Source organism: Callithrix jacchus, chromosome 14 (genome assembly GCF_049354715.1).
Source record: "Callithrix jacchus isolate 240 chromosome 14, calJac240_pri, whole genome shotgun sequence".
NCBI classification, from domain to species: Eukaryota; Metazoa; Chordata; class Mammalia; order Primates; family Cebidae; genus Callithrix; species Callithrix jacchus.
The window spans coordinates 104,550,501-104,573,298 of NC_133515.1; the positions used below are offsets into that span (position 1 = coordinate 104,550,501).

The 22,798-nt window shown below is 52.5% G+C and overlaps 2 protein-coding genes and 1 non-coding gene across 30 annotated transcripts in view; 2 read left to right on the plus strand and 1 right to left on the minus strand.

Annotated features, from left to right (window-relative positions):
* The first annotated feature begins 3,645 nt into the window (after positions 1-3,645).
* ODC1 (ornithine decarboxylase 1) lies at positions 3,646-11,439 on the plus strand. 3 transcript variants are annotated; one of them, XM_078349952.1, is made up of 13 exons: positions 3,823-4,035; positions 4,492-4,590; positions 6,592-6,687; positions 6,793-6,911; positions 7,195-7,368; positions 7,579-7,751; positions 8,011-8,145; positions 8,276-8,357; positions 8,534-8,617; positions 9,623-9,785; positions 9,869-9,981; positions 10,065-10,279; positions 10,954-11,439. In XM_078349952.1, exons 4-13 carry the CDS (start codon positions 6,810-6,812, stop codon positions 11,096-11,098), a joined length of 1,386 nt encoding a protein of 461 aa, XP_078206078.1. In that variant the 5' UTR covers positions 3,823-4,035; positions 4,492-4,590; positions 6,592-6,687; positions 6,793-6,809; the 3' UTR covers positions 11,099-11,439. The 3 variants fall into 3 exon arrangements, with proteins under 3 accessions (XP_008979386.1, XP_078206078.1, XP_008979384.1); XM_008981138.5 differs by lacking the exons at positions 3,823-4,035; positions 4,492-4,590 and adding an exon at positions 3,646-3,762; XM_008981136.5 differs by lacking the exon at positions 4,492-4,590.
* On the plus strand, positions 5,291-5,424 carry LOC118147605 (small nucleolar RNA SNORA42/SNORA80 family). The gene has a single exon (XR_004734047.3). It is a non-coding gene; the product is annotated as a small nucleolar RNA SNORA42/SNORA80 family (small nucleolar RNA).
* A 9,019-nt stretch (positions 11,440-20,458) lies between the features above and the next one.
* The window catches only part of HPCAL1 (hippocalcin like 1), a 123,642-nt gene continuing 121,302 nt past the window's right edge, over positions 20,459-22,798 (minus strand). For all 26 annotated transcript variants that reach the window (XM_078349956.1, XM_035273246.3, XM_078349955.1 and 23 more), the window contains one exon: positions 20,459-21,280. In XM_078349956.1, the coding sequence (XP_078206082.1) occupies positions 21,183-21,280 (98 nt within the window). In that variant the 3' untranslated portion in view covers positions 20,459-21,182. The remainder of the gene's footprint in view (positions 21,281-22,798) is intronic.

A 22,798-nucleotide genomic window follows, 5' to 3' on the forward strand; every position in this document is an offset into this window, starting at 1 on the left:
TTTCCACCTTGGAGGGTGGATTGGATTTTTCAGAAACACGTAAAACAATTCAAAGTTAGAGAATTGGTGAGTGAGTGAGCTAGGGAAAACTATTTTGGTCAAACATCCAGATTGGACTAGAGCATCCAGTGACTAGTCCCCATTGCTCAGGTGTCCTGAGTTAAGGTACCCTTGCCAGGACCCTTCCAAAGTCCTCCTGGGACTGGAGGTCATAAACCTCCTCCATAGTCCACTCTTCTATGCTTCGGGAAGGAGTTCGGTGAAGTACAATATGACCACGGAAACATAAGCAGAGCCCAAATTCATTTTCCAGAAAGCTCTCAATGTCACAAACATTATAATATTGAGAAATGGATACACAAATCCTTGTGGTTATTTGTCTTCTAATTCTTTTCAGTAAGAGCGATGCCAGGCACGGTGACTCACACCTATAATCTCAGCACTTTGGGAGGCCAAGGTGGGCAGATCACTTGAGATCAGGAGTTCAAGACCAGCCTGGCCAACGTGGTGAAACCCCATCTCTATTTAAAATACAAAAATCAGCTGGTTGTGGTGGTGAGCACCTGGATTTCCAGCTACTTGGGAGGCTGAGGCAGGAGAATTGCTTGAACCTGGAAGGCGGAGGTTGCAGTGAGGCAAGATTATGCTACTGCACTCCAGCCTGGGCGACAGAGCAAGATTCCATCTTAAAAAATAAGAATAAGAGTGACTGCTTAAGTCTGCAATCACCTATATACCTTCACAAGCCTTTTCATGTAAGTTAGCAAAGAAGAAAAAAGATACCTCCTTCAGCAGACATGTTTTTGTTTTCTGAATCAAACATCAGAAGGCAAGAAGAAACTGAGCTTTCATGCAGTCCAAACACCCCCATTTACAGATAGGTAGCCTGCACCCAGAGACGCGGACTGATGTCCAAGCTTTCATAACGAGTGGGGCAGGGTGAGGGTGGGAGGCCAAGGACACCTGAAAACATGGAGTTGGCCCCAGAACTCAGGCGGGATGACTAAGCTCCTAGCAGCATGTCCAGTGTAGGATCTGATGTTTTCATTTACTCTTTAAGCACTACACAGAGAAATCTCATCTCCAGCCAGGTGTGGTGGCTCATGCGTGTCATCCCAGCACTTTGGGAGGCCGAGGTGGGAGGATCACTTGAGGTCAGGAGTTTGAGATCAGCCTAGCCAAAATGGCGAAACCCCATCTCTGCTAAAAATACAAAAATTAACTGGGTGTGGTGGCACACACCTGTAATCCCAGCAACTCGGGAGGCTGAGGCAGGAGAATCACTTAAGCCCAGGAGGCAGAGGCTGCAGTGAGCCGAGATCATGCCACTGCACTCCAGCCTGGACAACAGAGTGAGACTCCATCTCAGAAAAAAAAAAAAAAAATTCTCACCTCCATGTGATTGGCATCACGTATTTTTACAAGGATCTGTTGCTTTTCTTCTAAGAAAAAAAATAGTAAGGGAGAGGATGAAGTTTACTGAAAATACATTGAAAGACAATAAAGTCATCCATCCTGAGTAAGGCCAGGTTTAGCCACCACCATCTGAGCTTCTGGAATCCAGGTGAGTGGCTGGGTTTCATGACTCAGGCCTTGTCCACAGTCCTGCTGCCAAGGTCCTCTCCGGGTCTTCCTGCAGCCGCAGAGCAGATCTCCGGGGAAGCAGTGGGCTCCTTCCCTCCTGTTTCCCCTGCTAAGCTATCCCCACAAGGCCTCACCTTCCCAGAGGACAGTGCAGCATGTGGGCAGAAGTTTGGGCTTTGAGGTGGGTTGGTGGGGAAGAAGGTATGTGAACAACACCAGTGTGAGTGGCTTGTGTGTGCAACTTGGAGCCCTCCCGGCTCCCTGAGGCCTCCACCTTCCAGTTAAATGTTTGTATCTGGCCACCCCAGGCCGCTACAGGGGATACGGGGGGAATACCACCTGCCAAGACATCCAGGCCCTCAGCTGGGAGGCTGCATACTGGGCACTGTTGGGAATGACTGGCTGGTAGGTGTGCCAGGAAGCTGGGCATTTCTGGCAGGGCAGGAGACTTCCGGAGTGTGAGGAAAATTGCGTCATTGGAACAAAGTGCTTCCTTCCAGAGAGGCACAAAGTCTGCATAACCACAGAATCAAAGATGTCCCATTGAGCGCTGGAGACTAAAACGTTCTCTGATGGGTTCTGATGGTTAATCTCTTCAAGAATTAAGCTTGTTAAGGGTGAGGCTAACTCTCCTCTCCTTCCCTGTAGCCCAGGGCACGTGGTGCTGGGTGGGTGCCCAAGGACTATGTAATAAAGCTGATAGAGGCATTCCACCCCGACATCACTTCACCTAGGAAGAAGACTCACTTCTGCTTAGGGCTTGCCTTTGCCCTGTTTTTGTTTCTCTGGAAGTAGCCCCTGCTCCAGGAGGAGCTGGATCATCCATTCATTCATTGATGCATGCATTCATTAAATAGGTGTCGCTGACGGTGCCTCAGACCTGGCCTTGGGTACCAAGGAAGGTTTTCAAAACCTTAGAGGGCTTTGTGGCTATACAGATATGTATGTAAGGACCCTTGGGTCATCTGAGGCCCAGAGAAGAGAGGTAACTTGTCCAACAGCACACAGCAAGGGGACAGCTGGCTCCTCCAACCCCGCTGCACCCACCCAGGGCCAGATCTAGATCGCCCCTCTCTTTAGCTCTTCACGGGCCACACTCCGGTCTGTCGAAGTCCCCACCCTCAGGAGGAACATATCCTGTCTGAATTGTCTAAAAGGTAATGAATGGTAAAAATAAGAAAAAAAAAAAAAAAAAAAAGGCGTTCCCAGTTCAAGTCCAGAGCGTGCAACGTGCGGGCATTCCAGCGTGGCCTGGGGTGAGTGGCAGTCCACCTCCAGAGGCGTCCCCTGGCGCTCCTAGGGACTCGAATTTCCTACGTGGCTTTTTTCCTTATGTATTCACTGTTTAGACGTTTTTGATCCAGGTATTTTGGGACTTCTGTAACTCTCAGAGCGCGCCAGAGAGCCGCCCTTAAAGATGCCTCGTTACTAAAGAGCTTTTATCCAGTAGAGCTGAGGGTACAGTGGGCGGCTTGGGGGCTCAGAACTTGGCTCCCCTCACGCCCCTGGGTGGGTCCCAGCTTCACTTGAGAAACTACCTCCGTAGGCCAGGCCACGTCTAGTTACAGGACACCTTGATGTTACAAAGACGAGACTTCCAGCGCGCGGGCGTGAAGGCGACTGCCAACCCTGCCTCCGCCGTGCTGGCGACCTCCGGACGCCCCTTCCCTCCCGCGCCTCTGCTCCCTCGCCGGTGGGAGCTGAGCGGCACTGGGATCACTTCCAGGTCCCTCGCACCGGGGCGGCGGGCGGCAGGGTCCAGAGTCCGCCCGGTGGGGCCCACGTGGCCAGCACACTGGTCCTCGGCTGGCGATTTCCCTTTTCCGCCCTCGGACACAAGGTACTGAAGGCCAGGTGGAAGCACAACTCTGGAGAGGTAGGCTCCGCCATTCAGCTGCCGCGGCACCAGGGCCTGAGGCGTCGTGCGCGTGCGCGGACCAGCTCCTAGCGGGCGCGGCCGCCGCAGGGCGGGGAGGGGCGGTGCCGCCGCAGGGTGGGGAGGGCGGGGCGCGAGGCCGGGGGCGGAGGGCACGCGTGCGGCGGGCGGCGCTCGGAGGCGCTGACGTCGGCCCGCTCGCGCCCCGCGAGCTCCAAGCGGGCCCGGGTTGGCCGCCGCCGAGCCCCCGCCCCTCCCCCGGCGGCGTCCCGGCCGGAACCGATCGCGGCTGGTTTGAGCTGGTGAGTCTCCATGGTGACCCGCCGGCACTATAAGTAGGGAGCGGCGCGCCGTGGGGCTTTGTCAGTCCCTCCCGTGGCCGCTGCCGCCACCGCCGGCCGCCCCTCTGCCTGCAGCTCCGGCGCCACCTTGGGCCAGCGTCTCTGGCGGGCGGGAGCCAGGCGCTGACGGGCGCGGCGGGGGCGGCGGAGCGCTCCTGCTCCTGCTCCTGCGGCTTGTGCTCCGGTGACTGCGCTTCCCTATGGGGCTGGCCCGCGACGCCCCGGTGCTCTGAGGTGAGGGCCGGCCGGGTCGCGGAGGCAGGCAGGTTGCGAGGGCGGGAGCCGGGGTGGGCGGCGGGCGGCGGGCCCCGGGCACGTGTGCGACGCGCCTCGCTGGCGTGCGGAGACACGTGGTCGCCGGGCGGGCCGAGACCTTTGGGCTCCGCTTCCTTTGGGCCCGGGGGTTTCCCGCGGCGGGATGGGGGTACTCCTGGCGCCGCGTCCTGCCCGCGTCTTCCCAGCCTGGGGCTGGAGGGGCTTGGCGGAGACCCTCCCGGAGACCTCAGTCCCGGCTCCGGCCTCTTCCCCAACCCGTCGGCGGCCGCGCGCGGGCCCGGGAGCCGTTGGGGAGGCCCTGGCGGGCGCGGGGCAAGTGCAGGAACGCAGGGCCCGGGCTCGCCTTCGTGCAGACGAGCCGGGCCCCGGCCTTGGCACCTTCAGTTTCCGTCTGGGTTTTCGCTGTGTGTACAGAGCAGATGACACCAATTTGGAAACCCGCGGGAGTGGGTAGAGCCGAGACAGCCTCGTTGTAGCTGTGATATTAGATGCTCGGCCAGCCATGACTTAGAGGTATTTATTTAAGGACTCTGAATGACTCGGTAATTTCGGAAAAGCTTGGCGTGGGTGAACGGATGGTGCACCGGGGAGCCAGCCCTAAGGTTTTCGGAAAAGGCTGATTATGCTGTTTGCGAAGCCGAAAATAATTGGTGAAAGTGTAGAAGGCAGAACCTCTCAGGAATAGGTCTGGAGAGGACAAAGAATGTGTTGGCTGACTTTGTTTAAACACAAAATTTGGCCTACTTTAATGACTTGTGAAATGTTTTCAGAATTTGTTTGAATGAGCCCATTACCCTCTTGTGCTAATTGAGTCACCATTTTAAGTAACTTAGCTGTTACAGAAAGACCGAAAGCTGTTCTTCAGTAAGATATATTCCAGTAAGTTACTTAAGTAAGGCTTTAAAAGACACAGAAAAGCAAAAAAAGAAAAAAAAATGTGTTGCATATTAAAAAATTAAAACTTTTCAAGTTTAGGCCTGAACATTGCCTTAAAAGTATTTAACAAGGCCTTAATTGGTCCACTCTGTGACTGTGTGAGCCTGTTAAATTGTAAATATTCTTTTATAAACAAAAACATATAACCATCTCTATATCAAAAATGATTTTGCTAGTGTTACTCTCTTGCCTTCTCCTAGAGGTGACTTAGGCAACTTACGAAGTTGACAGTGCCAAAAAGTCACATTAGATAGAGCTTTAAAGCAACTTCTGCGATGCAGGGGTTTGGATTCGTGACAGGCCCATCGCCCTGGGCCTGTCATAGTAACCCATGCCAGAGCAGACTGTCCCCAAACCATTGCCTGGCCTCTGTGCCTGTAGGCTGCTCGCACTGAAGTGGCTTGCACAGTGGAAAAGAAAGCTCCACTCTACCTGGCAGGAATTTTTAAAGGTTAACATAAATAGTTTTAAGAAAACGGGTTCACAAGTGTCACATTTCATGAAAACCAAAGACAGTGGCTTTTATTGTTACTAGCGTGATGTTCTTGCTTGTTTTTCTTATTGGTGCAGTTAGCCCAAATTATTCTCATGGGATTATGTCTCATAGCTAAGCAAATGTGAGAGTGCCTGCAAGGACAGTTGGCATTCCTGGAACTGCTAAACTTGGCAGGCCACACTGGTGTAAGGATACTGAGTTCTCGTCGGGTAACAGCAACTGCAATACAATGTGATAGGTTGACTTGAAGATTACAGTTTTGTAGAAATATATACCTAGCTAATACGTCAAAATTAGCTCACAAAAGCTAATTTTGTGGAGCATCTCAAATGCTCCAGACATTTCCATGATGCCTGTTGATCATTCTAAGACTTAGTGGAAGTAGGAAATAGCAAGATGTTTGTATGACTGTATATAGAGGCTATAGTGTAATCCCAGCACTTTGGAGTCCCAGGTGGTGGATCACCTGAGGTCAGGAGTTGGAGACCAGCTGGACAATATGATGAAACCCCTGTCTCTACTAAAAACACAAAAATTAGCCGGGCATGGTGGCAGGCACCTGTAATCCCGGCTTCCTGGGAGGGTAAGGCAGGAGAATCGCTTGAACCCAGGAGCCAGAGGTTGCCATGAGCCAAGATCACACCACTGCACTCTAGCCCGGGTGACACTGTGAGACTCCGTCTCCAAAAATAAAATTAAAAAGTAATAAAAAAGGCCATAGTGCTGTTTTAAGTTGTTAAAGAACTGAAACCTCTGAAATAAAGCAGACCATTATAAAACCTTTTCCCATATCAGTGAGCTGAGTGCAGATAAGCTCTGAAACTTGCATTCGACATTTTTTTTGGTACAAATAGTTGAAATGCTTAGTGTGCTGCCTTGGAAAATCCTGGTATTGTGGTGTCCTTACACTGCCAAGGTTTATGGAATCACGTGTCTTATACGTAGTAATAATTGGGATGACCCAGGCCAGTGAGTGGTTCATATCTGAGCATGATTAGCACTGCGTGTGCTCGGCGGGTTCTGCATCTTCAACTTGATATGTTCCCGAGGTAGACAGCAAACTCTGTGTTTTTATGTCTCAGATTGTCACTGCTGCTCCAAGGGCACGCGCAGAGGGATTTGGAGTTCCTAGAGAGTTGCCTCTGTGAGAAGCTGGAATCCATCTCTTAGTTTTCCGTGTAAGTGTTCAGTTTACATTAGTGTTGCAGGCTGATCTTAAGGATTGTGTTGCTGAGGCTGCTGAGTGAATTTCTCGCCTCTATTTGCATTTTGTTGCATTTCAGAGGAACATCAAGAAATCATGAACAACTTTGGCAATGAAGAGTTTGACTGCCACTTCCTTGATGAAGGTTTTACTGCCAAGGACATTCTGGACCAAAAAATTAATGAAGTTTCTTCTTCTGTAAGTATATGAGGCCCATGCTGGCAGTGCAGCTGAGAGTGCCAGGCAAGTGGAAAGCTTTGGCAAGGTCTAAGGAAGAGCAGTGAGGCTTACATTGTCTTGTTAGGGAATGTAGAAATTAATTCTCTGGGGGTGAAATAATAATAATGGCGGTACTTATATCAGTGGCTAGATTCAAAAGAGCAGGATTCATTGTGACTGATGGGAAAGAGAAGGTCGCTGGCTGTCGGTGTGGTGTGTGGTGAGGCTGCTAGTGAGTCACCTGTGACCACTCTTGTTTCAGGATGATAAGGATGCCTTCTATGTCGCAGACCTGGGAGACATTCTAAAGAAACATCTAAGGTGGTTAAAAGCCCTCCCTCGTGTGATGCCCTTTTATGCAGTCAAATGTAATGATAGCAGAGCCATCGTGAATGCCCTTGCTGCTATTGGGACAGGGTTTGACTGTGCTAGCAAGGTAAGAGAAAGCAGCAGCTCTCAAAAGCCGTTGTATAAAATGGTCCTTGTATTCCCCACAGGCCAGATACAAGTTGTGGTTTTTGGGCTATAAATGCTCACTAAAGGGAGGTGGCAGTGGGCCGGGGGCACATGACAATTTCCCATGCTTTTCTGTTTATTCCACCTGTTAGCTGCATATGGATAGCATGACACCATTCTTCTTTTTCAGACCGAAATACAGTTGGTGCAGAGTCTGGGGGTGCCTCCGGAGAGGATTATCTATGCAAACCCTTGTAAACAAGTATCTCAAATTAAGTACGCTGCTAATAATGGAGTCCAGATGATGACTTTTGATAGTGAAGTTGAGTTGATGAAAGTTGCCAGGGCACATCCAAAAGCAAAGTGAGTTACTCCCCTATCCGAGGGCAAGATCAGGGGCACAAGATGTAGATTCTTATCAAACAAATTTAAATTTCTGATTATTGTATTTCTGTACTTTAGTAGAAAGTAGTTGAAACCCTCTATTGAGTCATGAAGGCTGATTATTAGACTCAAACTACAAAATATATCAGCGACAGTATTTAGAACAAGCTTGTATTTTCATCGCGGCTGTCAGTGAACGTCTATCATGAGACATTTGCTACACTTTGCTTGCTTGTAGGTTGGTTTTGCGGATTGCCACTGATGATTCCAAAGCAATCTGTCGTCTCAGCGTTAAATTCGGTGCCACACTCAAAACCAGCAGGCTCCTTTTGGAACGGGCGAAAGAGCTAAATATCGATGTCATTGGTGTCAGGTGAGATCTTGGTGGCATAGCTAGAGGCCAAGACATTAAACAGTTCAAGTGTCACAGGCTTTCTCCCAGTGTTTGTTATTATTTTAAGAAATACTAAGGCACAGTGTCTTCGTCTCTTTATTTACCCCAGCTTCCACGTAGGAAGCGGCTGTACCGACCCCGAGACCTTTGTGCAGGCAATCACTGATGCCCGCTGTGTTTTTGACATGGGGGTGAGTATATGTGACCCTGTTAGGGAAGGGCGGGGCACGACTGTCAATAACTAGTCTTAATTCTAGAGTTAACTTTTTGTGGCAGTCAGTCCTGTATTACATGGGTTTAAACCTATCTGTGGCATACGTTTTTGTTACTAGCTGTGGATGTGGCTGACTTATTTTCTTGATTCTAGGCTGAGGTTGGTTTCAGCATGTATCTGCTTGATATTGGCGGTGGCTTTCCTGGATCTGAGGATGTGAAGCTTAAATTTGAAGAGGTAATTTAGAACAAAACAGTAATACACAGTAGCTGTTTTAGCAAATTCCTTTTTGGAATATTTCAAAATTTAAGTGTCTTAACAAATATCAAAATGGGCTGAAGTGTCTTGGTGTGACATTTTGAGTGACGTCTCTGTGCCGTCCAACGTTGCACTTAATACCGTTTGGTTTTCTAAAGAGTGAATCAGCTTTCCCAGAAGTTTTGGATAATTGGTTACATTGGAAATCGTGGCTCACACCTGTAATCCAGCACTTTGGGAGGCTGAGGCGGTAGGATCACTTGAACCCAGGAGTTTGAGACCAGTCTGGGCAACACAGGGAGACCCCATCTCTACAAAAAATTTAAACATTAGCTGGGTGTAGTGGCAGCGGGCACCTGTAGTACCAGCTACTTAGGAAGCTGAGGTGGAAGGATCACTTCAGCCCAGGAGGTTGAGGCTGCAGTGAGCTGTGTTCATGCCACTGTACTCAGCCTGGGTGACAGAGTGAGACCCTGTCTCCAAAAAAATGGAAAATGTTGCTGTGGTCTTCCTAGAGAGTGTGCTGACTGCGGCACATCATCACCCCAAATGTGCTTTGCTGGCTGTGCTTCCTCTCCTTAAAATATCTGAAGTGTTCAGTCGCTTAGGAAGTTAAGCCATTCTGTTGGTGCTTGAATTTATAAAATACATCCACATGGTTTGTAAAAGTCATGATGTAGGCAGAATAGGATTTTTATCCTGTTGGCATATATTTGCTAAGTAAAAATGTTTTGAGATCTCAACGCCTTCCTAGGTAGTAATTTGTTGTGTACTATTCTTTGGTAAAATCATACCCATGACATCTTAAAAGAGATAGGGTGCCTGGGGCCTGGTTTTCAGGGAGGTGTTTTTCTGCTTTTGTTACTTAGTGATAAACCTGCCTGCTGATGCCTGGTCTCATGTCACTCCACAAGGCCCTGTGATGTTACTTCCCCATGTGAATTCCCCACCGTGAAATGCCGCTCTTTTCCGTTTCACTCTCAGATCACCAGCGTAATCAACCCAGCGTTGGACAAATATTTTCCGTCTGACTCTGAAGTGAGAATCATAGCTGAGCCCGGCAGATACTATGTTGCATCAGCCTTCACACTTGCAGTTAATATCATTGCCAAGAAAATTGTATTAAAGGAACAGACTGGCTCTGATGGTGTGTATAAAGGACGAGTCACTGCCTGTGTAACTGAAGCTAATGCAAAAAGCAGTATTAAGATTGTCGATCTGCCTTTCCAGATGAAGATGAGTCGAGTGAGCAGACATTTATGTATTACGTGAACGACGGTGTCTATGGATCATTTAACTGCATACTGTACGATCATGCACATGTCAAACCCCTTCTGCAAAAGGTAACTTCTGAGCTACTGTAGAAAACAATTAAGACAACTGGTCACAAGTGTAATTAAGTAGCACTTTCTCTCTCTTCATATAGAGACCTAAACCAGACGAGAAGTATTACTCATCCAGCATATGGGGACCAACGTGTGATGGCCTCGATCGGATTGTTGAGCGCTGTGACCTGCCTGAAATGCACGTGGGTGACTGGATGCTCTTTGAAAACATGGGCGCGTACACTGTTGCTGCTGCGTCTACTTTCAACGGCTTCCAGAGGCCGACAATCTACTATGTAATGTCGGGGCCTGCATGGTGAGTACGCCTGGCGTGGGGATGGGGCTGCCTGCATGGTGAGTACGCCTGGCGTGGGGACGGGGCTGCCAAGAGTAGGCGCCTTTTGGATGTGTGCTTTTTGTCTAGATGAATAAGAAATTGCCTTGCCTAAGATTAAATGCAAATGGATATTTTTCCAAGAAAAGTTTTAGAGAAGACTGTTGAGGATATTTCTGTATATAACTGGAATATATTTAAGTTACGCCATGTGTCTTGTGGTTTCCTTATTACCAAAATGGTAATTCTGAAGAAATGCTTGCTTGAGAAATACATTGAATTGGCCGGGTATGGTGCCTTACACCTGAAATCACAACACTTTGGGAGATCAAGACAGGAGGATCACTTGAGCCCAGGAGTTCAAGAGCTTACTGGGCAACATAGTGAGACTCTGTCTCTACAAAAAATTTAATTAGTTGGGCATGGTAGTGGGCACCTGTAGTCCCAGCTATTTGGGAGGCTGAGGTGGGAGGATTGCTTGAAGCTGGAGCGAGCTATGATAGCACCATTGTATTCATTCCAGCCTGGGTAACAGAGAGAAACCCTATCTCAAAAAAAAAAAAATACCTAGAATTGTTTGCTGATGGGAAGTCAGTACTCTCATGCCCAGTTAGGAGTGAGTCAGGGTTTTTAATATGCTACTTTTTCTCTGTCAGGCAACTCATGCAGCAAATCCAGAACCCTGACTTCCCACCCGAAGTAGAGGAACAGGACGTCAGCACCCTGCCTGTTTCTTGTGCTTGGGAGAGTGGGATGGAACGCCACCCAGCAGCTTGTGCTTCAGCTAGTATTAATGTGTAGATATCACTCTTGTAGCTGTTAACTGCAAGTTTAGCTTGAATTAAAGGATTTGGGAGGACCATTTAACTTAATTACTGCTAGTTTTGAAATGTCTTTGTAAAGGTAGGGTCTGCACGATGCGGCCACACAGAAGACTAGGATATGGGTCACACTTATCTGTGTTCCTATGGAAACTATTTGAATATTTGTTTTATATGGATTTTTATTCACTCTTCAGACACGCTACTTCAGAGTGCTCCTCAGCTGCTGAACAAGCGTTTGTAGCTTGTACAGTGGCAGAATGGGCCAAAAGCTTAGGGTTGTGACCTGTTTTTAAAATAAAGCATCCTGAAATAAATAGGCATTGGGACGTTTTTACAGTGTCTTCATTCCAGATGGTTCACAAGTTCCGTATAGCTCACTCTGGATTCTTGGAGAACAGTGAGTGGTCCGCCTATACACAAGTAGAAGCAGGACGGGTGAGACAGAAGCCCCATCCTCCCGTGTGCACGGTGCACATCTGCTCAGTCCAGCCAAAATGTCCAGAGTTGGCTGTGAACCTGGTGTACAGAGCCCCGGTGGTGGGACCTACGTAGGTGGGCCTCTCTTGTCCAGGCCAGTGCCCAGGGAGGTTTGGGAGGCCCTTTGAGCCTGGCAGGCAGAGACTGTGTCCCCTTCCACCTTCACACCCGTGAGAAGCTGGGAATGTATATAATCAAAGCTGAAGAGAGGGACTCCTGCCTTTCTCCAAAGCATCACCTTCCCCTGAGCCCTGAGTTCCAGAGTAGACAGGAGCCCTCCTGTCACTGCGAGTTATGTCATGTGGCTGCAGTTAGCCCAGGGCTTGGCTCATCACCAACTCTGGTCTCCTGGGTCAGAGTTGCCAAAACAGATTTTTCACAAGCCAGAGGTTGGTTCTGACGAGCTGAGGAGTGCTGTAGTCCACAGCGCTGTCTTCTGGGAGTCTGAAGTCGGATGCTGGTGTGTTGGGGGAACTCTGAGCTACCCAACGAGGGCTGTTCCCCAGGGTTGAACCCATTATGTTAAAAACAGAGTTTGCGTCATGTACTGTGTGCCAAGAAATTTGAGCTAGACACCAAGGTAAATAGGTCTTCCATCTTAAAAGGGAAGAAATCCCAGGATGCACCCTCTTGTGGATGAGGCCAGCCCCTTCCCAGGCCTCGCTCGGCTTGGCTTTGTTTTTCCCCCACATCAATGAAAATTGCTTGTGAATCGGCTTGAAGTCACATCCCCAACAGTGACCTCTTCAGCTGGGGACCACACATCTCCTGCGGGTTCCCTCCTTACTAGGCTTTCCTAAGTAATTTGAAGAGTTTGGCTAGTCCCCTCTGCTGTTAGGGGCTTTTCTGCCTGTCACCGTGTACCCTCTTTGGCATGGGTCTCCCCGATGCTGGGTCTGGGGGTTTGCTGTGCACCATCTCCAGGCCTGGCTGGAGAACTGTTCATGAAGGCAAGAGTCAGCCTGCTCCAGTTGGGGTCTGTGCCCACCCCGGAGTCCTGAGAAGCCTCAGTGTCAGGCAGGGAGGGGTACGTGGGGGGCTCTGCCCTCTTGTGGGTCACCCAGTCTTACCCATTGGGTTTCAAGGTAGGGCATCATGTGGAGAAAAGGCTTTTCTGAGTTCTCTCAGCTCTTTTTTACAGACGAGATGAAGCCCAGAGAGGCCAAGAGACTTGTCCAAGGTGAGTCGGTGAGTTAGGAGGAGGGCGGGGAGTCCTCAGAGCCCTGCCTCGCCCACCACGCTTTGCTCTTGAGCTCTCGCTGAGCAATGGCTATGACTAAGAATGAACCATTCTCTCACCAAGGGTGATAAGCTTCCAGCCCTTGCTCTCTGCCAATCCTATTCCCTGCTAGGGTGGCAGAGGCGTCCCCAAGCACCCTTGGCCCTAGAATATCAGTGTGGCACCTGGCCCTGCATTCCTGCTGTGGCTTTGGTTTCAGCTGGAGCTAGACAGATGCACTGGGCCCGGGCCCCACACCTCACTAGGCACTAGCCAAACCCAGGCCCCACGCCTCACTAGGCACAGGGGCCCCCGTTGAGCTGATACCCTCCTGACAGGGCTGCTCTGAGGGAGGATCGGTGAAGCCAGTAAGAATTTTATCCATGCTCAGTGCTGACTCTAGGCCGGAGAGGGCTGTGACCAGATGTGCTCTGCCCCTGGCTGGGCTTACCTAGGCAGTGCTCAGTCAGGTGACCTTCCCAGATGAGCTTGTGAGCTGGGGAGTGGGGGTCTCCAGGCCAGGCCAGCTGGGGGGCAGCTCTACATGGGAGGAGGCCTGGTGTCCTGCCGGGCAAGGGCCAGTTTGGGTCTGGGTGGCTCCGCCAGGAGGGTGACCCACCTGGCCCTGGGGTGCCTGCCAGGGGGCCCGGCCCTTCCAGCTTTTCACCCACCCCAGGGCTGTGCTGGCTCCGCTCCCTGGCTTGTCAAGGAGGGTTGCCAAATTCAGCACAAATGGGACATATGTCAGCTGCAAAACTGCTTCTTGATGTGAAATTCAAGTGTAACTGGGTGCCGTGTATTGTATTTGGCATTCCTATCTGGCAGTAAGGCCTCTGGTCCTGGGTACTGGCAGCCTGGCCTCAGCTTCTGTGTGCTGTGTGGCCCACAACAAGCCAGGGGCTCCTCTAGGCCTTAGCATCCTCCTCTGTCATCAAATGCGACCCAGAACAGAAAGCTTTTCTCGAATGCAGGCGCAAGCAGTTCCTGGGACCAGCACACCCAATCCCTGGACGGCCCTCCCGGCTATGACCACCAGGGGGCAGAAGCACCCCGCAGTGTCAGCACAGTAGGGGCGGGACAAGGTTGTCAAGTCCTCGGCCACTGGGCAAACACTGACAGCTCGACTGTCACAGGGCTGTGAGACGAGTGTAGCCTCTACCTGGAGCTCTGGACTCAGCCACACCAGAGTACCAGGGGCTTTGAGGAGGGGCTCCAGGCAGCCCTGTTCCCCACCAGACCACTCCCCTGACCCCCAAAATGCTTCCTAAGGCCCCCCAGGTGAAGCCCCCAGCCCAACCCCTGCCCCCACCACCCCATGTTGTAGAACCAGCCCTGTGAACAGCTGGTGGGGCCCTGCAGCCTCGGTCCTGGCTGCCCCTTGCCTGTCCACAGTGGCCCCCATCACCTCTGAGGTGTTCCCGATCCGCTGTGCCCACAAGTGCCTGGTGACCCCACCCGGCCTCCCCTGACCACCCCTCATGCCGGGCTGAGTGGGTGGAGGGCAGATCTTCCCTGCCCGCCCCTCCTGCAGGGCTGGTGCCTGGCCCATGTCCCTGAGCCAGAGGCAGAGCCCACCGGAGGCTGCCCGAGCCACCCTCACCATCTCCACGTGGTCCTGGCTCCATACTCTGCCACCCCCACTGGAGTGCCTGACCCTACCCCTGGGGCCCCCACCTCCGGAGGTCCCCAGGAAGCTCGGGGTCAAGTCCTGCTCCTGAGGACTCTTGCCATCCCCCAAGACCCTGCACTCCCTCCCTCTGCCCCCTGGCAGGCAGGATCAAGCCCGCACCCCTGATTCCCAACCACATGGTTTACAGGTGAAGACAGTGTGTGTCCAGGGCCAGGTGGCTCATTCGAGGTGGAGCTGGGACTTGCTCCTGGGTCTCAGTGTGTGTCCAGGGCACAGGCACCTCCATTTCCAGCTGCGTGAAGATGGGGCAGAGCCACCGCTGACCCTTCTCCATCCACTCATTCCTGAGCAGGGCTCCAGAGTGGAGACGACCAGAGTGATTTGAAGAAGTCACCGAAGGCTTCCTGGAGGAGGGGACGTGGAGGCCTAGGACAGGGAAGCTCAGTAGGGAGGGAAGCCACTGTGGGGAGGCCAGGAAGGGGACCACGGTGCCCAGAGCCCGGGCTCAGCCTCTCAGGCTGCAGAGCCGGGAGCCCCATTTGACCCTCCTGGAATGAGCTGCCAGGGCTGCCACTCAACAGCCTCTTGTGGCACCCAACCAGCCACCCACCTGTGGACCCAGGTCCACCACAGCACACACAATGCTACACACACACAGCACAGTACACACCATCACACACATCCACAGTGCACACAGTCACCATACCCCACACACCATGACACGCACAAGCACACCACACACATCCACATCACACACACAGTCACACCATGCCTCACACACCACACACACAAATACACCACACACATCCACATCACACACACACAGTCACACCATGCCCCACACACAACACACATTCACATCACACACAGTTAACACCATGCCCCACACACCACAACACACAAACACACATCCACATCTCTCACACACACAGTCACACCTTGCCCCACATACCACACACAAATACACCACACATCCACATCACACAGTCACACCATGCCCCACACACCACACACATCCACATCACACAGTTACACCATGCCCCCCACACAACACGCAAACACAACACACATCCACATCACAGTCACACCATGCCCCACACACGACACACATAAGCACACCACACACATCTACATCAGTCACACCATGCCCCACACACAACACACATCCACATCACACACACAGTTACACCATGCACAAACAACACACATCCACATCACACACACAGTCACCCCATGCCCCACACACAATAAACACAACACACATCCACATCACACACACAATTATACCATGCCCCACACACAACACACAAACCCACCACATACATCCACATCACACACACAGTTACACCATGCCCCGCACACAACACACAAACCCACCACACACATCCACATCACACACACAGTTCCACCATGTCCACAAGCCACCACACACACACATCACACATCCACATCACAGTCACACCATGCTCCACACAACACACACAAACACACCACACACATCCACATTACACACACACACACACATACACAGTTACACCATGTCCAAAAACCACCACACACATCCATATCACAGTCACACCATGCTCCACACACAACACACAAGCACACCACACACATCCACATCAACAGTCACACTGTGCCCCACACACCACCAAACACCACACACATCCACATCTCACACACAAACCATGCCCCACACAACACACACACCACACACATCCACATCATACAGTTACACCATGCCCCACCACAACATGAACCCACCACATACATCCACGTCCAGTTACACCATGTCCACAAACCACCACACACACAAGCACACCACACACATCCATGTCACACAAAGTCACACTATGCCTCTCACAACACACAAACCCACCACACACATCCACATCACAGTTACTCCATGCTCCACCCACAACACACACAAACCCACCACACACATCCACATCACACAGTTACTCCATGCTTCACACACAACACAAACACCCCACACACATCCACATCACACATGCAGTCACACCATGCTCCACACAACACACACAAACACACCACACACATCCACATCACACAGTCACACCATGCCTCACACATAACACACAAACCTACCACATACATCCACATCACACACACACAGTTACACCATCCCCACATACCACAGAAGCACACCATACACATCCACATCACACAGTCACACCATGCCCCACACCATCACACACACAAACACATCACACACATCCACATCACAGTCACCCATCCCCACACACCACCACACACTCAAATACACCACACACATCCACATCACAGTCACCCATCCCCACACACCACCACACATGCAAACACACCACACACATCTCAACACACACACAGTCACACCATGCCCCACACACTGCCACACATGCAAATACACCACACATATCCACAGCACACAATGTCGTATCATCCCCCAAACACCACTGTACACAAACATACCACACAATCCACATCACACACACAGAAAGTCAAACTATGCCCCACACATCACACACATCTACAGTGCACACTAAGACCACATGTCCCAGTCACACACAAACCCCACAAGACACCCGCACACAGAGGCACACAGACACCCCTAGTGGATGAGGCATTTCCTGGTCACTCTGGTCATCTCTGGGTCCTGGGAGCCTGTTTGAGCCCCAAGAGCCTGGCCGCTGCTGGGAAAAGCCGTGGGCAGGTGGATCCAGGGCAGGCCAGGGTCCCTCCCGTGAGCTGCAGGAGGCCATGGTGCAGTCCCACAGGCTGCTGGGAAGAGCTGGAGGGGCCAAGGCTGTGGGGAGCCCCACTCTGCCCTCCCGGGGCTGCTGCCCCACTGGCGCTGGCCTCAGCCACCCCTCCTCCCGAGCTCCTCCCATCCTCCCCAGTTTCCTGCCCCAGCCAGGCTGTGCCTGCCACCACAGCTCTGAAAGGCTGGGCTTCTTGGCACAGGAACACGATCTTTGGGGCGTCTTTGCCTTCCCAGGGAGCACGGGACTCCTGAATGAATCTTACTGGCTTCTGTGAGCTCCTTGTAGGGCAAGGTCCACTAGGACCCCCATATCTCCCTCCTCCACATCTGCACAGAGGTGGTTATAATGGCTAATTTTATGTGTCAGCATTACTGGGCCATGGGGCACTAGACATTTGGGCAAACCGATTATTCTGGGTGTGCCTGTGAGGGTGCTTTTGGGTGAGACTGACATTGGAACTGGTGATGGATGGGAGAACCAGCGGGATAAAGCAGATTGCCCTCCCTGATGTGGGGAGCCTCATCCACTTGGCTGAAGGCCTGAATAGGACAAAAGGCTGAGAGTTTGTTCTTTGAGTCAGTCTTGAGTTGGATCACTGGCCTCCCTGCTTCAGATTCAGACTGGAACTACACCATTAGCGCTCCTGGGTCCCCAGCTTGCTGATCCCTGTCTACAGGGAACAGGACTGCTTGTCTCCTTGGGACCTCTCAGCCTCCATAATCATGTAAGCCAATTCCTTATGATAAATCCATCCACCCACCCACCCATCCATCCATCCACTCACCCACTCATCCATCCATCCACCCACCCACCCATGCATCCATCCATCCATCCATCCATCCATCCATCCATCCATGCATCCACCTACCCAACCATTCACCCACCCATTCACCTACCTGCCCATCTACCCACCCACCCATACATTCACCCATCCACCCATGCATCCATCCATCCATCCATCCATCCATGCATCCACCTACCCAACCATTCACCCATCCATCCACCCACCCACCCATCCACCCAGCTATCCATGAACCAGGCCACCCAGCCACCCATCCATGCATCTACCTACCCATCCATTCACCCACCAATCCACTCACCCACTCACCCACCCACCCACCTATCCATCCACCCATCCAGCCATCCACCCATCCATCCATTCACCCACCCTTCCCATCCATCCATCCATCCATCCACCAATCCCTCCCACCCACTCCTCCCATCCATCCACCCACCCACCCAGCCACCCATCCATGATCTACCTACCCATCCATTCACCCACCCATCCACTCACCCACCCACCGACCCACCCGCATTCACCCACCCACCCATCCATCCATCCATCCACCCACCCCTCCCATCCATCCACTCACCCCTCTCATCTATGCATGCCTCCTCTCAGTTCTATTCCTGGAGAACCCTGACTAATATGGTGGTCATTCCCATCTGTGTCTGCTGAACACTGTCCCCATCATAAGTGAGCCCTCCCTATAACAAGCACTCTTGATTTAACCTTTGCCAGTCCCAGTTACAGTTTTATAAAATTCAAGCCCTTCACTGACTGTTCTCCCAGGTTAGGCAGTGTTGCCAAAGGCACCATCTTGCCTCTTTGTAGCAAGGTGGATCTGCCCAGGGCACCTGGCCTTTGCCTCTGCACTCCCCCTGGTTCCCCCATCAAGGCTTGGCGGCTCTGGGTGCGTGGAGAGTTTTATTATGAAATAGCTCTAGCAGTGCCATTGACTCAGAAGGCACTTGGCAAACAGACTCATCATTTCTATTAAAAGAGGCATGGAGTTGGCCAAGCGCAGTGGTTCACGCCTGTAATCCCAGCACTTTGGGAGGCCAAGGAGGGTGGATCACGAGGTCTGGAGTTCGAGACCAGCCTGGCCAAGATGCTGAAACCCCACTTCTACTAAAAATACAAAAATTAGCCAGGCGTGGTGGCATGTGCCTGTAATCCCAGCCACTCAGGAGGCTGAGGCAGGAGAATTGCTTGAACCTGGGAGGTGGAGGTTGCAGTGAGCTGAGATCATGCCATTGCCTCCAACTTGGGAGACAGAGTGAGACTCCATCTCAAAAAAAAAAGAGGCATGGAGTCCAAAAAAATATTACAATGATTAAAATCAATAAAAGAGCTGCTGTTGCTGAAGGCCTGCTGGGAGGCTCCAGGCCATGCACTTTGCACACGTGACCTTGAGTCACCCAGCTCCCCCCACCTACGGTGAAGACACTGAGGCACAGAAGAGCCGACAGTGGCAGGCAGATGGGCAGACACCGTGGTGCCCATCCTGGTAACATAACCTCAGTGCCACTCACCCCTTCTTGACGCTATGCCCCTGGGGGAGGTGGGTGCCTCCATGGCCAAGGGGCCCATCTTAACCGGCCTAAGCCAGCCATGGCCATCGAATGGATATCCTGTGAACATGGGCCATGGTTTCAGCCATCAGATGTGAGGCGGGTGGAGACAGGGTGGTGGGCAGAATCTGGAAGGTTTTCCAGTCCCTCAGCGGGAGGCCAGGGGACAGGGCTGCTTGTCTCCCTGCCTCCTGATGCTCCCGTGTCAGCCGTACTGCCCAGAACCACGACAGCAGTGTGGGCACCCCAGGGAGACAGTCTGAGGTGAGTGAAAAGCTGATTGTGGTTAGCCGGGCGAAGGGCAGTTCACCCAAGCTCCCAGCTACTCAGGAGGCTGATGGGAAAGGACTGCTGGAGCCCAGGAATTTGAGGCCAGCCTGGGCAATATAGAGAGACCCCATCACTTAAAAAAAAAACAGCTGATGCCTGGGGGCCCCCAGTGATGCTGCCTTTAGAGCCCTCAGCAGGCAAGACCAACCCCCCCTTCTTCAGCTGGGCCTTCTGCTGCTGGGACTAGAAGGCAGCGGCCAAGGCTAGATGGAGAACCAGGCCTGCCACCTCCCACACCAGCCTGATCGAGCCCCTGGCCACACCCATCCTCTTGGAACGTGGAAGGAGAAGGAGATGGAAGGGCCCGGGGGGAGCGGGCGGCAGAAGCCTGATGGTCAGACCTGCCAAGAGCAGTCATCGTTTATTTCTCTGAATATTTCTTGGCATTAGGCAGATACTGAAGAACAAGATTTATAGATGCAGGGACAGCTGGAGGGACACAGGAGGGGCCGGTTTACCAACAGCAGCGGCACGTGGCAGACCCACCTTGGCTGGAGCGAGCAGGGCCACGGCCTGAGGAAGGGGGCTCCTGTGGGCGGACACAAAACTCAGAAAATGCCATTTATTTTATCATTTTAATACCAGAAATGCCAGACCAATCAACAGGGAGGACAGACCAGACACAAATGCCCGCATTCACGACACGGACAGGAGGGTCACCACGGCTCAGGGCACGCATGCATTTCCTTAGAAACAGGCAGACGGAGAGAGCATAAATACCACACAACAGCCAGGCTTGGGGGCCACGGGCCACAGGGGGCCACGCTTCAAAGGCAGTTAGAGGCATTAAATACGGGACCTACACATTACATTTCACTTCACCATACATCATTTATATATTAAAGGAAGGGACCACAGGATCTATATGTGCAAGCGGCTGTGGTGGAGAAAATGAACGGGGGCAGCCATGCACGGGAGGGGCTCCCTGTCTACCCTCCCAACGCCTCGTCCCCACCCTTCCCACGGAGTCACTTGGGATCACAGAATGCACAAGCTGCCTGGTCTCCCTGTGAGCTGGGAGGTGCCTGGAACCAAGAACACTTGAATCTTGCATGTCATCACATCCCTGGGAGCTGCCCTGGAAGGGACCGGGCCGGGTGTGAGGGGAGGAATGTCTCACTGGTCAGGCGGAGGAGGGAGGCGCAGCCGCCGGGCCGGGCAGGTGCGATGCGTGGCCCAGGCCCGGGGCGGGGAGACCAGGCGACTGGAGGGGCATCCACTCTTGCAAGCAAAGCGTAAACGGCATGACAAGCCTATGTTCCTCTGCACTGTCTGGGCCGCTCGCTCAGAACTGGCTGGCGCTGCTGGGGTCGCACTGCAGCAGGCGGACAATGGAGGGGTCGCTCTTGGCACCTTTGATGAATTCTTCCAAGGACAGTTTACCTGCAGGTGATGGAAGAGATGAGGAATAACAGTGCTCACTGTTCTTTATGCTTCCAGAGAGGATGGGACAGTTCTCAGGTCAGGGACACCCCCTTTGTTGAAAGTCCTGAGCCAACTTGAAGCTGATGGTGTCCAGTCTCAACTCACTTTATAGGCATTTCAAAAGAAATCCTTTTTCTTTTCCCAGCTCCATAAAATACATTGGGTAATTCAAAGGGATTACCCAGCAGGACAGCAGGACATGGCTGATGAGGGCCCTTTAAATCCTTTTAGAAACTACCCCACATTTTGCTTATTAAGGAACATGTACATTGTACAGAAAAATTTTACAGCATTTGCCTCTAACCCATACATAATCCAGGCTGAGAAGGCCACGCTGGTTGGCGACCCCCAAAGTAGGGCCCGGATCCTCCCTGGCATCTGCTGCTCAGGCCTAGGGGACCGAACTCAAGCTCTGCACTGTCGGCCACATGTGGTGAGAGGAAAACCTAGAAAAAGACTGGCCATGCTAAGGAATCAGCTGCCCCTCATCCTCCTCACCCAGAGCTGGTGACAACATCTTCCCTCTCCCAGGACATAGCCTCGGTGACTCCACACTGGGCAGAGTGGCCTCTGGAGGCTCATGGTCCAGGGCGGGTCTCTGTAAGGTGACCGGCTGAGCTAGGTGGGGGAAGTTTTCTGACCATCCACTCCCTGTCCCATCATTGCTGTCAATGTGCCCACACTGTGGTCACCATAGCCCTGGCTCTGCTGGTCTACATGCAGGAGACGCCGTAAGGAGTCTGCCCAGGTGGACATGGCCTCGAGGGCAGGAGGGGGCGCCTCTGGCTCCAGCTGGTAGGGAAGCACAAGGTTCGAGGTTGGCTCCGCCCTGGCAGCCTGAGCCCTGGTGCGGCCTCTGTGTCTGTTTGAGGCTCTGTGTCAGCTGGAATCGCTAGAGCACCCTGCAAAATGTCTGTGCAGGCAACACAGGCCTAGCACAGGGGAAGGCGCGCAGTGGGGGCTCTAGGCTCTCGGTTCTGGCACATGGCAAGCCACCAATGATTCCAGGCCTCAGGATCTTCGTCTCGAAGGTGGGATAATGAGAATGCCCATCTCGAAGGCGACTGGGGGGATGCAATTGAGGACTGAGCCCAACACCAGGGCGGAGGATGTCCCTGCCCAGTAGGACCCTGCTGGGAATCCAGCCCCTTTGGCCCATTGGCAGTCAGGTACACATGTCCTTATGGGACTCTGGCCTGGGCTCCAGCAGGCTGGCTTCTTCCAGGGCACAAACTCGATGCCTCTGGGGCCTGGGCAGCCTACTAACCCCAAAGGACCCCACACGATGCCTGGGCCAAGGGATGGGCAGGGAAAGGGAGGGACAGCCAGGTTCCCAGCAAGCAGTCCCAGGACCCTCTGCCAATGGAGGCTGCCGGCCTTAAGGTTGATGAGGACATTTGTGGGCCACTCCCCACCCTCCACCTCCGACCGCACAGGGCAGCCAGCTGTGGGCCTCAGAGTCCACAGCCCCAAAAG